Source organism: Schistocerca nitens, chromosome 3 (assembly GCF_023898315.1).
Source record: "Schistocerca nitens isolate TAMUIC-IGC-003100 chromosome 3, iqSchNite1.1, whole genome shotgun sequence".
In the NCBI taxonomy this organism is placed as follows: Eukaryota; Metazoa; Arthropoda; class Insecta; order Orthoptera; family Acrididae; genus Schistocerca; species Schistocerca nitens.
In genome coordinates, this window is record NC_064616.1 from 645,524,539 (window position 1) to 645,540,006 (window position 15,468).

Consider the following 15,468-nt stretch of genomic DNA (forward strand, 5'->3'; position numbering starts at 1 on the left):
TGATTATGACAAGCTTTTTGAAAATTGGTATTTTGGTTAACACTTACCTACAAAGATACTGAACAACTATGGTTCATTTTAAATGAAACACTTTACTTTTTTCAAAGACGATATGAAACTTATCACAAACTTGGTTGAAAAATGCACAAAAATTTTGGACAGTCCACCTATATGCTATAATGTCAGTTATGTTACGTGATGTTTAAATGGCATTGAGTAGTGAACTAGTCTTTCTCAGGGCTAGTTTTACTACAAGGTTTGTTGTTACTGATACAACACTAGCAGTAATGTACATTTTCATTTTTAGGTTCACTGGAACATCCTAGTTGGTGATGGAAAACAATCTTTCTGAATGCCGCCAATGGAATTTATGCTGCTGGAATGGAGGTTCCAAACTGCATTTTGGGGCAAAGGTGAAAGTATTCAGTTTCATGGTCAATTCAAATTGTTTGGGTGTCTGGACTATAAATCCAAATTTTCGCATATTCACCTCCAAATCAATTTCTGTAGAAACAATTTTAAGTTATTGAATTATAGTTGTTAGTTTCACCCAGACCTGCACTTATGAATACAAAGCCACCAGAAAATCAGTTTTCAATCATTAAGTTTGATCTGTCTACAATCCAACTCCATCCTTTGAATACATCTTCCACTGGTAAGGCAACAGTTCAGAGAACTTTTGTGAAGTTGTGCTTTTTGGATGGGTTGTAGAAGTCCAGTTATTTAGCACGTCAGTTTATTAATACTTTGGATAGAAGTTTATTAAACTACGCTAAAAGATTCACAAGGCACTAATTCTCATTATGGCTGTCATGCCTTTTGAAGAAAGGTACGGTTTCAGCATTTTCTTAGATGTTTAATATCATCCCAGTTTGAGACACTTGTTTAGCATTCTAACCTAAGGACATCACATACATCCATGCCCGAGGCAGGATTCGAACCTGTGACCGTAGCGGTCTCGCGGTTCCAGACTGCAGCGCCTAGAACCGCACGGCCACTTCACTTATTGTTTTCCATTTGACATAGTGCATTCCCTAGCCTCACGTCTATTGCTTTATGTACATCAAAGGAAGGAAGATTAGTATTTAATTTCCCATTAACATCAATATCATTATACCAAGCACAAGCTCAGATTAAGGAAGGACGGGGACGAAAATCAGATTTGCCTTTACTGGTGCCTTCCTGATCTTCAACCATTTCTTGTTTGGGTATTCTCATATTGCCTCCACAATGTGATGGCAGTTATATTTTTTCATGTTATTTTCATTTATTTGTGGATAGTTTTGTTGACAACTTGGTATGCCCTCTCAGCTGTAAAAATTTTCCATTGTTTTGAAATGGGTGGGTGGGTGAAGGAACACCATTTTAGGAGGCGTGAGAAGGATCTTGGGTAGGATATTCCTCATTTCAGGGCATGATAGGCAATCTGTCAGACAGTCCGATTGCATGCATTCTGTGCATGTGTTACCTGCTTGGCTGCCCGAACTCAACCAGTGGTGGCGTGGAGTGAGGTAAAGAAGCAGGAGGTAGGGGAAGTGTGACGAAGCAAGCTGGGATATTTGCACTTCCCCTCTTGTTTTGCCATCTGCCTCCTTAAAATTCATTTTTTTTCGTGTCTGACTAATTAACATTAACATACGTGAGTATAATTTGCATTTCCATAAAAGAGAAAGGTTGGCCCCCAGTTTTAAAGCATATAACATTATATCTAATTTGATGCTTAGTTTTATGTATGTAATTGATATTCTAATTTATTTTGACTATTCTTAGTTAATATCTTTTATTATAGGGTGAAATCACTAATTGTTTCATAACTTAAATTCTATTGTTGACTTATAAACAAATATAAATTCTGTACTAATTATAAAAATTTGGAGGAACAACTAATAGCATTCTTAAAGGAACTATTTGGCTCTTTTCGAAAACATGTTAGCAAAGCCAGCCCTTAATTAATTCCAAAGTAATTAACAGTTTTGTCAAAAGTATTGTTTGTATAATGATATCTGTTAATTTCATCATTTAAACAAATAATTCGGCCTAACTCTTGTAGTAGAAGAAACAGTTAAAAAGACGGAATTTTTCAATGTATTCAGTTAATTTAATGAGTTAAGTTTTAATTGTGATTTCTGTAAATTAAACATCAAACAATGTGTAGTTTCAGTGCCTATTATTGTGATAATATATAAGGACCAAATTTTTGGTCCTGACACAGTTAGTCCACTGCCGAGTTTCAGACGCGGAACCTGTATTGGGTAGATCAACAATAATGCATCAACTTAACTGTGAGATAAGTGTTACACCAATAGGCCATGGGTTAAAGCAATAACAGTGTCTGTTCAATTTATTTGAAAGACTGTGAAGTGTGTGGTTCGGTTTTTACTTCTCATAGATTTTCAACAGTAAACTATTGCAGCAGTATGTGGATGTTTGCCTTCAACCTATTTATGAGGCTTATCGAAAGTTAAACAATAGTTAACTGGTCATATTAGATGTGTATATTGGGGGCTTGTGAACAGCAAAAGTAAAGAACTGTGAAATGCAAATGTGCCCCTGTTGGCTACATCACTTAAGGGGAGTTAGAATGGAAAAAAAATATCTCATTATAAAATTTGCAATTTTCTGAATAAAATGATATATAACACTTATAAACTCACATGAAACATATTTTTTATTTTTTTATATATAATCTACACCAGTTGAATATGTTAAAATTTTTATGTGCATTACTTCAAGATCTAATGAAATTGGTAATTTTTTTATACAGAAGGCTGTGGATTGCTGTGTTATAAAGGTTAAATTACGTGGTTGTATTGGCAGCACTGTCAGAAACAGTATCGTATCATTTCATAGTATAAACACGTGTTTATGTCGAAGTGCTAACGTTTTTCTGAGGAAAAGTGACGAATAGATTGGTAAATGTCTCAAGCAAGTATGACGCCAAAACTAAGTGTTTTGAAGAAACGTGGGTTCCATGGTAATAGATTTTCGAATAAAGGGAAACATTGTGATCAACGTGTGGCGTGTGAAGTTACAGACACTGAAATACAGGCAAACTCGTCAGTATCTAGAGAAACACCCATTAGCACTTTGAAGATTAAAATAAAATGTTGTGAGACACAATTTTCTCAAAACGAAAGAGATATAAATGGTAGATTAGGTTATATTCTGATAGATTTATTCATCCTAACAAGGGTGTTAGGTGAATGTGTGTGTTTTAAAATATGGGGAGGGCCAGTTAGTTTACATGAAGACAGTGAGATATCAAATGGACTAGCAAGGAAACTTATTATTAATTGTGCCAGTTATAAATATACTGATTCATTTTGCAATTCTGATAAATATTAAGATAATTATTTTGAAGTAAATGTTAGGTGGTTTTATGGACAGAGAGCTATTGGCAAAGGACACATTGCAGCAGAAACAATGTGTACCGTGATGAATACACCACCCCCACCTTGTAAAATCGACAAGTATGCAGGATTTATTGGAGCTACTGTGGAATCTGTTGCATGTGAATCAATCAAGGGTGCTGCAAATGAAGCTGTTGAAATAAATGATGGTATGACTGACATACCAGTAGCTTTTGATGGCACTTGGCTGAAGTGCGGCTACAGTTCTAAGAATTATGTTGCTATGGTGACCAGTGTGGATACTGGAAAAGTAACAGATTTCCAGATTTTAACCAAAAATTGTTATAAGTGTAAATCAGGGAATGAAGAAGGGCATATTTCTGACAGAAATTATGAAAGAACAAGTGGTGGTATGGAGGCCTCTGCAGCTATTGAAATTTTTAGTTGATCTGTGAATGAAATGGGAATGTGTTACACTAAGTTTTTAGGTAATGGAAACTCAAAAGCATATAACAGTGTAGTAGCCACTCAGCCTTATGGTGAGAAGCTTATCATAAAACTGGAATTTGTTGGTCATGCCCAGAAGAGGATGGGCACCAGGTTGAGGAAGTTGAAACAAAGTTTGAGACCCAAGACACTTTCTGATGGTAAAACCATAAGGGGCAGCCTGACAGACAAAATGACTGATGAAGTACAGCAGTATTATGGGACGGCCATTAGAAATAATACTGAAGATTTGTTTAAAATAAAGCAGGCAGTATGGGCTACCTTCTTCCACAGGCTGTCAACTGATGAAAAACCAGTGCGCCACCTTTGCCCTCCTGGACCTGATACATGGTGCAATTATTGCAATGCCCAGTATTCAAACAGTTTATACAGCCATAAGCATTCCATCCCAGCAGCAGTCATGGATATCATAAAACCTTTTTACAGAGACCTGGAAAATCCTGAATTACTGAAGCAGTGTCTGTAGGTTCAGACTCAAAATCTCAATGAGTCCTTCAGTAATCTTATATGGACTCACTTACCAAAAATGTTTTTGTTGGAATGAAGACACTAAAATGGGGAGTCAGTGATGCTGGTATTGCTTTTAATGATGGCAACATTGGTAGGGTAAAAGTGCTACAGCATATGGGAATTAATCCTGGAGCAAACTGCATCAGAGAACTTGAACGGATGGACAAGGTTTGCATTGATACAGCATAGTATGCAGCACTGTTGGCCATTAAGGATACAGAAAGAAGAAAGTAAGAAAAAACTTGGAAAAAGATCAAAGGATGATATACAGTATGGCGCAAGGGTGCTTTTGAGCAACTAAAAATTAAAAAAAAAGCATATATTAAGTGAGTTACAGTCTTTTAAACTTTAGAAGCCGTTCCTGAAATTTTCATTTTCTGTTGCATTTTCCCTAAATCTCAGAAACCACTCCAAGTAGAGTATTCAAATTTTCAGGGAGTAATAACATACACATCCTGAGTCTACTGAACTAAAAGAAGAACATAATGTTATGTATAATTAAAATTATTTAGGATAACATATGAAAAAGTACACAACATTTTAACTGTGTAATTAAAAAATTGTACTTCCGAAAGCACTGGCTGAAATGCAATTATTGTAGTTCAGTAGACTCAGAACATACAGTTCAATGTCCTGTAAAAGTTTCGTATCAATGGCTACAGCGGTTCCTGAAACACAGGGAAGCCAAGTCACTAAATTTAACATTGTCTGGATAGGGCGTTCCAGCTCCCCTTAAAGTAGTAAGTGTTGAACTTCCACCCCCATTTTTCAGTCAGTATAGCAACACAGTATGTCGACACCGCACACAATCAATGAGGAAATAAAGCAGGTGAACATCACAGAGGGTAGCCTGCAGCTCGGAGAGAGGCAGCGGGTTTGTTGTCTAGGAATGTGGCAAGGGCAGGTCGACAGGTGCATGGGCTAGCCACGTGGGTCCAGGTATCGGGAGTCAGTAGAGAGCAGTGCACAGTGAAGGTGGCATGGATATGTGATGTGGATGGGGGTGATAGGACAGAGGAATGGGAACAGTACAGTGAAGGATGTGAAGACAGTGTGTTAATGGAGATTGAGGCCAACAGGTTTATGGGAATGAAGGATGTGTTGCTATGATAACTCCCATCAGCGCAGTTCAAAAAAGCTGGCGGTAGTCTTGGTTGTAAAATAGCCATTGAAGCTGAGCTCGATGTGCCCAGCTGCATGTTGTGCCACCAGGTGGTCAACTTTTTAACAAGTCACAGTTTGGTAGTGGCCATTTATTTTGATGGACAGCTGGTTGTTTTTCATACCAACATAAAAAGTTGAGCTGTGATTGCAGCAGAGCTGATGTATGGCACAGTTGTTTATGCAGGTGGGTTAGTGTAAGTCTGTGACAGGACTGGTGTAGGAAATCCTCGGTGGCTGGGCTTGGCAGGTCTTGCACCTGGGTCTTCCATATGGACATGAGCTCTGTGATAAGGGTGTAGGGAATGGGAGTGGCATAGGAATGGATTAGGATGGTATGTAGGTTGGGTGGGTGCTTGAGGGAACACCACTTCAGCAGGGGTGCGAAGGATCTTGGGTAGGATGTCCCTCATTTCAGGGCATGATGATAATCAAGTCCCTGGTTAAAGATACGGTTCAGTTGTTCCATTCCAGGGTGATATTGGGTGGTGAAAGGGGCACTCCTTTGTAGCCGATTCTTGAGGGTGGTGGGACGATTAGGTTTGTGTGAGGATGTGGCATGGGAAATCATGTTTGCAGACAGTTTTTGGTGGTGGTGGTGGTGGAGGGGGGGGGATTGGGAGGGGGTAGTGCCTGTCAATGAAGGCATTCATGAGACCTTCAGCATACTGGGCAAGGGAGTTCTCATCGCAGCAGCTACACTGTCTGTGGGTGGCCAGTCTGTATGGGAAGAACTTTTTGGTGTGGAATGGATGAAAGCTGCCAAAATGCATATAGTGTTGGTGATTAGTGGGTTTCATATGGACAGAGGCATGGATGGAGCCATCCGCGAGGTAGAGATCAATGTCCAGGAAGGTAGCACATTGGGTTAAGGAGGACCATGTGAAGCAGATTGGAGAGAAGGCATTGAGGTTGTGAAGGAATGATGATACGGTATCTTCTCCCTAAGTCCAGATCATGAAGATATCAACCATAATCCTGAACCAGACAAAGGATTTGGAATTTTTGGAGGCTAGAAGAGTTTCTTCTAAATGGCCCATAAAAAAGTTTGCATAGGAGGGTGCCATGTGGGAGCCCATGGCTGTGCTGCATATTTGTTTACATACCTTCTCCTGCCACAGATTTGTTTATTAATGTCTCCTGAAAGGAGACACAGTTGCTTGTCATGATGTACAGGGACTGGACAAAAATATGGAAATACCAAAAACACAACACAATACCACACCTAATACTGTGCAGGAAACCTGTTGGTCTTCAAAACAGCTTCCACTCGTCTTGGAATGGATGAATACAGGACCTCTACAATTTTCTGGGGAATCTCATACTATTCTGTCTGCAAAATAGTGGCAAGACCACGTCTCAACAATATTGAGATTTGGTGACTGTGGAGGCCAGGAGATACACGACAATTCATCCTCATGCTCACAAAACCAGTGCTAGATGATGTAAGCTGTGTTAACATCTCTGAACGCAGCATCTGAATTGGGGAACAAACACTGCACCATGGGATGGACCTGATCAGCCAAAATGGCCACATAACCCTTGGCAGTAATGGCACTTTGGAAACAATGGAGCTCATGGAATACCATGATATGGCTGCCTAAATCATCACCGAGCCCCCACCATGTTTCACTCTTGGGACATAAACTTGGCCAGACATCGGAAACACTGTGAAACATGACTCGTCTGACCAAATTACTTTCTTCCATCACTCCACAGGACAAGTTTTATGGCCTTGGCACCATTTTTTCCTTTTATGGGCATCTGAGTCACTGATGAGTAGCTTTTGGAATTCCAGGTCATCCTGCAAATTCCCTGCTTATGGAGCTCCCTTTGTGTTGTTTTGCTGCTGGCAGGGTTCACTGGTGCAACATTCAATTCTGCAATGATTCTTTCAGCGAGTGTCCTCTAATTTTTTGTCACAGTCCTCTTTAATTACCATCTGTCACAATCACTCAAGACAAACATTTTTGTCTCCATTGTGACTTAGTGGATGATGTTTTTCAACTTTCTCTATAAATCTTCAATACTTTGCCTCTTGAAACACCAAAAACTTAGGTTCTCTTGGTTATGGAAGCAGTCATCATAAAAGTCCCAACAATTTGTCCACATTTAAATTCACTTAATTCCAATAAAATGCACTCACACCTACACAGAACACTGTTCTGATCGTGGCCGACACTTACAATGTACTGAGAACATTGTATAGGCAATGTTCATGGTCAAATAGAACAGCAAAACCTGCAGGTCTGACTAGCATATGCATTTATATTCAAGCACATGTTTCTCTCAGTGTTTCCATATTTTTGTCCATTCCCCCATACTCGGTAAAGTGTATGAGGAATGAGGTAGTGGGTTTGGAGTCTGAAGAGCATTGGGAAAGGTAGTTTTCAACAGCAGCAAGGCCATAGGCAAGAGAAGTATTGGTGTATATGGAGGTGGCATCAACAGTAATGAGAAGTCATCCAGGAGGTAAAGGGGTGTTGATAGTGGATAGTCAGTGAAGGAAGGGGTTAGTATCTTTGATGTGAGAGGCTACATTGGGTTGGAGGTGTTGATCAACAAGATGGGAAATTCTTTCAGTAGGAGCCCAATAAAGAACGTAAGTAATAATTGGAGGTTATGTTGGATTTCTTGGAGGAGATCACTATGGGAGAGTTTGTAGGTGAAGGAGTCAGACAGTTGGCAAAATCCTTCTGTTAGGTAGTCAGCGTAATTCATCAAAACAGTGGCAGAGCACTTGTCTGGATGAAGGACGAGTAGGTCAGGATCTGTTTTGAGGTTGTGATGTCTGTCCTTTTTTCTGCTGAAAGGTGAGTTTCTTAGTAAGGGACCTGGAGAAGGATGATGAGGACTCATACTATAAATGACAAAGCCACTGTTCCAATATTATGAACCACAGATAAAATATTGGGGGTCTCCATATTACGAAAGACAGCCTTTATAAGGTACTTTCTATCTTTTAATGATGAATGTGGGGAAAACGGATTTTAGGTGATTATATCAGCACCTTATGATTATCATGACATTATGTTACAGAAATTACAATTCTATTGTATAAATGGAATAGCATATGAGTGGTTTAAGTCATACCTACAGAACAGGAAGCAAAAAGGTTCCTTATATGGGTCAAGTGATTTAAATAAGTTTGCCACTTCATCTAACTGGGGTGAAATTACATTAGGTGTTCCACAGGGTTCAATCATGGGTCCCCTTCTGTTCTTGATACATGTGAACGACATCCCTTCCTACCTGAAACAGGAAGCTGAACTGACACTGTTTGCTGATGATACAAGCATCATTATTAATCCAGTAAAAGAAATTCAAATTGAAAATGATACAAATAAGGTCTTTGGAAAAGAGGCAAATGGGCTTGCTCTAAACTTTGAAAAAAACACAGTACATCCCATTTTCTGCTGCAAAAAGTACAGTTCCTTCAATAAATATAACACATCAACAGAAGTCACCAGACAGGGTAGAGTATACTAAGTTTTTGGATGTACATATAGATGAGAATTTTAATTTGGAAAATTCATATTTTGGATCTCCTACAGCAACTAGGTTCAGTAACTTTTGCAATCAGAATAATTGCCATTCTGAGAATATAGAAATATGTAAGGTAACATAATTTGCATACTTTCACTTTCTGATGTCATACGGAATAATATTTTGGGGTAACTCAACATTTAGACAAAAAGTATTCACTGCTCAAAAGAAAGGGGTTAGAATAATGTGTGGGGTTCATAGTCGCACATCTTGTAGGCATCTTTTTAAAAGATTAGGAATTCTTACAACAGCCTCACAATACATCTACTCACTAATGAAATTTGTTCTCAACAACATGGACCAGTTTAAACACAACAGTGACATTCACGATTATAATACCAGAAAAAAGAAAGACTTACACTATCGTTGGCTCAACCTATCTTTGGCACAGAAAGGGGTAAAATATGATGCTACAGAAATTTTTGACAAATTACCAGATGAAATATGAGCCAAAAATTACAGAACTAAGGGATCTACATGACACTTTGGAACCACAAACTAAAGGGACTCTGTTAACTGCACATATTTACATTTAGTACAAGCAAACCAGTAACAAAACCAAGCAAATGTTCAGCATGCAATTATGGAGCCACTAACGAGTCACTATAAAAACACCTCAATTTCAATATTCAGTCTATCACATAAACCTGAACATGATGCTAGAGAGTAACTAAATAAAAGAACAACAGAAACTTTAACTAGATGTAAGCACAGCAGTACCATCAAGAAAATTAGAAGGTGCATAAAGTTACTCACCTGAAAGTCAGAACTCTGTCTGGTCTTTGGCTGTTTCTTCATCTTCAGTTTTTCAACAAAATAGTATACTGAGCAAACCTGAAACACACAAACAATTTACTTTCAATAACATTTCATTCAATGAGGACTGCCCCTCCTACACAGAAACTCAGAGTGAATTAAGTTGGACTTCCGCAATGCCAAATAATCATTCTACAAAACACATCACAATGACCAAAAGATCCACATCAATTAAAAAATCTTTAGATCTGCAACAAATACAGGGCTACCTGTGAAAGCAGTCATGTGATCTACAAGCTAAGTTGCAATCACTGTCTTGTATTCTATTAGGGCATGACAGCCAACAAGCTGTCATAAAAATGTACATATGCTCACAAAGTCCCAAACTTTTAGAACCAAAATTATACAGGTGGTATAGGACTCTAAAGTGAGTAGTTTGAAATACAAAACCAATGGTTGAAAATAATTAATTCAGGCAATATGAATTCTTGAATGAGACATGCATTTTTATGTAAACTGCTTATGTTCCATAATGCAAAATGGCCTGCTAAGGGTTGACATTGATGGCTACACAGTTGTCCTAGTTACTCATTATAAAAATTACCTTCGTGACTATCTCAGTGCCCTCCAACCAATACAGGAATTATATACAGTAAAGGATATAATTTTCTGAACACTGAAAATCTAGTATGATGCAACAGCAGTGGTGGTGGTGGTGGTGGTGGTGGTGGTGGTGGCAATGGTGGTCGTAATGATTCGGTATTAGGGCATTCAATGAGAAGGATATTAGTTCCCTTTGTTGAACAATCACATACAGATATAGTTATCCTCTTCAACTGATGCACTAAACATCTTATTTCCTCTCTCTCGTATGGACTGATTACATTCACACATTCTTCATAGATTATTAAAACAGTATCTAAAACATACTATTAAAATACCATAGTGGTGGGAGAGGGTAGCAAGAGTTACAGAATTACTTAGTGTCCCTCACCCCCCCCCCCCTGCCCCCACCCAGTTGCATTTTATGTCTTAGCGACACCTTATCATCAGAGCGCCTGCAGAACCGACATGCAATATGGGTTGCTAACCCCTTTCCAGAAGCGTGGAGAGAAACATTGCCAGCGGACAGAAACAATAACAGACTTTCCAAATAAACAAGGAACTACTTTTCCAGACAACATGTGACTGTTCCACCAATCAGAACTCATATGACTGCAGTAACACTCCGCCGACCCGGTTCTATAGGCATTCCTAGACCATCAGACCGGCATTGTTTACCAACCGCTAGGAATAGCTCCGGCCAGTACTTAGGCCAATCCTAGCCTTCTATTCACTCGACATAGTATTGTAGTAGTACATTGTATTTTGTAGAGTAGTTTTGGTCAGTGTTTTCTTCCATTGCCTTGTTTCCTTATCTGTTTTGCTACCACAGAGTTGTAGGGCTTTTTTGTTTGTTCTGTGTTTAAAACTTAGTGTATACCAAGAAGGCATTTTTTCTTTAATTGTAATAAAGTGTGTTCAAACTGACTGTTAGTGTTTTCCTGCCACCCGCAGGACATTACAGTTATTGGCGATGAGGATAAAACTTTAATTTTCGAATGGAAAGGCCCCCTCTGAGGAGCTTCTTCAGTCCTTGGTGGAAACTCTACAGCAGATTCAGGCAATGCTCACGTGATCAGGAATTCGCTGTCACTCACCAGTGTTGCAAGTAGCAGCCCATAGGATCGATTCTATTCGCTGATTCGCAATATGGTGCTGTTTCACACACCAGACGAGGGTCTTTGGGCTGATATTTTGAAGTGACAAGACCTGTCCCTCGACACCAATCTGCCTATCATTTGTGCATTTGAACCGTCTCACTAGCTACAGCTGCCACGTCTTGATCCAGCTGTTTTCGCAGCTCATCAATTGCCTAGCACCAAGCGGGAGCCTTGTCAATCCGTTTGCCCATTCCATGACAGGAAGTCTTTCACCCGACTTTCATCCTGTATGGACTGTTTCTGGACTCATCAACGGTTGGAGTGCCCCCACCGGTGAGCAAAATGCACGGCTTGCAGCTGAGTGGGCCATATTGCTGTGGTGTGTCAGGTTTCATAGAAATAATGCGTCGATGCCACGCTCTCTGTGGACACACAGGCTCGTCATGAATCATCACCTCAGGACCTGGAAGCCTCGAATTCCATTGATGGCCAAGTATTCTCCATCATTTCCCAGTCGGGTGCCCATTATCTCGTTACCTTGGAGGTCACGCATATTCCGATGGTCTTCAAAATTGACACGGCATCATCCATCTCTATTGTGGATGGTGCCACATACCAATGTTTGGGCTCGTTGGCTTTATCCCCGCACACCAACACTTTGCGCAGTTTCAGTAATCACTCTATATCCATGAACTGCGTTTTTTCCACACAAATCTGCTACAACAGTCGTTCCTTCACCTCTCAGCTTTTGGTGGTCGGATCCCTGGAGCTACTAATATTCTCGGTGTGGACTTTTTTGGTCGTCTGGGTTTATCAGTGCAGGACACAGTACAAGCAGTGTTGATTCCCTCATCGGATACCCTCCTTGTCCTGTTGCTCAGAAAATACGACATGTTGCTCTCATCCTCCACACCACGGATGAAGGGTTTCACCGTGCATGTTCAGCTTCTTCCCTCTGCTGTTTCTCGTTTTTTTTAAGGCCCACACGGTTTCCTTTGCTCTCTGAGACAGACTCCAGGTGAAACTTTGCCGCTTACAGGATGAAGGCATCCTTTCTCCCGTTGCGCACAGTAGCTGGGCGATGCCTATTGTGATAGTCGAGAAGCCGAATGGTGCTTTATGCATCTGTGGCGATTATAAGGTCACAGTCAATTCTCAATCCATCACAGATGACTATGCTGTCCCATCAGTGGATGACATACTCACATGTCTTGTGGGCTCAACAGTTTTCACCAAAATTGATTTGCACGATGCTTGCTTGCAGATGCTGTTGGACGAGGAATCGCAGCAGATCCTAGTCATCAATACCCTATGTGGCCTTTTCCGGTACAATCACCTCCAGTTTGGCATTGCCAGTGCACCCGCCATTTTCCAACGTTATTTGGAACACCTCATACGCCAGGTGCCAGGGCGGCCAATTATCCGGACAATGTCATCATCAGTGGCTCGTCCGCAGTGATCATCACTGATAAGCTGGACTGGCTGTTTCAGGTTTTTTCTGAGGCTAACCTTTTTTGTGCGAGAGGTCAGCTACTTCAAGTTAACGATTGATGTCCACGGCCTACACGCCTCTAAGGAGTATGTCAAGGTGATTCGAAACATGCCTCCTCCCACCAATGTGAAGCAACTGCAGTCCATCCTTGGTCAAATAAAATATTATCAGCATTTTATACCCCACGCCATCGAGATTTCGGTGCCCCTGACCTGGTTATTGCACAAGGGTGCACATTGGGTTTGGGACATGGGATGTGATCTGGCTTTCCCACGTCTCAAGTCAACTCTCTCCCGTCCTCCTTGTCTGACCCCGCTTACAACCCTTCCCTGCCCCTTATCGTCGCTGCCAATGCCTCAGATTATGGCCTGGATGTGGCCGTCTCACATGAGGTCAACAGCATTGAGAGGCTGGTGGTTTTTGCATCCAAAAAATTGCCTGACGCTCAAACCAAGTACAGTCAAATTGAAAAGAAAGCTTTGGCGCTGGTTTATGCCCTGATGAAGTTCTACGATTTCGTGTATGGTCGTCATTTCACGCTGCAGACCAATCACAAACCTTTGGTTTCTTTGTTTCACAAGGGGTGCTGCAGTGCCCACCCAGACAGGGTGCAGCCTCCAACATTGGGTGCTCTTCCTAGCAACGTTTGACTTTGATATTGTCTACCGCACCTCTGAAAGGCTCCGAAACGCCAATTTTCTGTCCTGGCTGCCTGCTGGGGCAGACCGTGAGTTTGACACTTCCCACTTGGTGTGTTTCCATGTGGACCCGGACATGGACGCAGCTCTGGACGCACTTCCATTGGATGCCGATGCGGTATGGTGGGCCACCACTCAGGATCAGTCACTGCAAGCTCTCCGCCACCAAATCGCTGTGGGTTGGCCAACCAGCTGTCATAGTGTCCGCAATGCAGAGGTCCAGCACTTTTGGGATCATCGGCACAGTCTCTTTTTTCCGCAGTGGCGTTATCCTTTTGCAGAGTGATTCCAACATTCCCCGGGTGGTCATACTGCATGCATAGTGCATGTCCTCTACCTTCTCCATGCTGGCCATTGGGGCATCGTCCTCACCAAACAGCTGGCCCAACGACACCTTTATTGGTGCAGTATGCATGAAGACATTGCCTCCCTCATGTCAGCCTGTACCACGTGCCGAACACGTCAAGTAGTACCGCTGCGCCAGTATTTTTTCAAGGCCAGATAGTGCTTCTCATTGGGAACGTCTCCATTTGGATTTCGCAGGGCTGTTCCATGGTTCCCAGTGGCTCATACTGATCGACTCCGGTTCGGGAGACCCATATGTCTCCTGCATGATGATCACTACTTCTGCTGAGACTATCAAAATTCTCCGGCGCCTCTTTGCTGTAGAGGGACTCCCCAAAACAAGTGTCACGGATAATGGTCCACAGTTTACTTTGACCAAGTTTAAGCAATTCAGTACTGCCAATGGAATTTCCCTCATCCATACCACCCTGTTTCACCCTGCACCAAACGGCCGGGTGGAACTTTTTGTGTGGACATTAAAGACCCAGCTTGATAAGTTGCTGAGCCATCACCCACTGGAGGAAGCCATGCTTCTTTTCTTGGCTACATACTGTGCCATTCTCCATGCCAATAAAAGTCTAGCGGGGATACTTCATGGTCAACGATTCCACTCCCTCTTAGTTATCTGTCCTGGTTCCCAAGGCTTCTCACCCTCCCGCCCGCACGCCATCGAACTTCTTTCGCGTTGGGCAAGAGGTCTGTGCACAGATTCTCTCTCATCCACGAGTGCGTTGGGCGCCTGCCGTCATCACTAAGCTATGCGCCCAGGCAATGGAGTCTCTCTGGTGGGCCGACTGTTTCGCCACCCACCAGCACCTCAATCAGCTGCGCCCACGTCTGGTGGACCATAATGCCCTGGGGAGCTGCCAGTGCCTATCGCCGACTGACCTGTGGCGGAACCTCCGCTTCTGCTTCTGCCTCTGCCTCAGCTGCTGTCTCCGCCACCAGTTGCCTGTGCTGCACCGCTACCTCCCACCCCTGCCAGCCATGAACCCATGGACGTCAACCAGGACGCCCCTACACCTAAGGACGTTTGTGGTGCTGTGCATTCCCCCCCCCTCTAGGGGGAGAAATGACGAAGCGGCCCCTCATTGTTAGAGGGCCCGCAGAATCTACATGCAATATGGGTTACTAAACCCCTTCCAGAAGTGCAGAGAGAAATATTGCCAGCGGACAGAAACAGTAACAGACTTCTCCAAATAAACACGGTACTACTTTTCCAGACAACATGTGACAGAGTTCCATCAATCGGAACTCATATGACTGATGTAGCACTCTGCTGACCTGGCTTTATAAGCACACCTAGACCGTCAGACCAGCATTGTTTGCCAGCTGCTAGGAATAGCTCCAGCCATTACTTACGCCGGCCATAGCCTTGTATTCACTCGCCACTGTCATGT

General features: G+C 41.9%; 1 protein-coding gene across 9 annotated transcripts in view; it reads right to left on the bottom strand.

Moving 5' to 3' along the window:
- Positions 1-15,468, bottom strand: part of LOC126248599 (uncharacterized) — a 214,846-nt gene that overhangs the window by 130,839 nt on the left and 68,539 nt on the right. For 4 of the 9 annotated variants that reach the window (XM_049949727.1, XM_049949732.1, XM_049949728.1 and 1 more), the window contains one exon: positions 9,831-9,908. Coding sequence is in view for 1 of the 9 variants with exons in the window: in XM_049949726.1 (XP_049805683.1) it covers positions 8,622-8,688 (67 nt within the window). In the remaining 8 variants the exon portion in view is untranslated. Of the gene's footprint in view, positions 1-8,621; positions 8,781-9,830; positions 9,909-15,468 lie in introns of those variants that run through there. The other 5 variants (XM_049949733.1, XM_049949730.1, XM_049949726.1 and 2 more) reach the window with 4 other exon arrangements.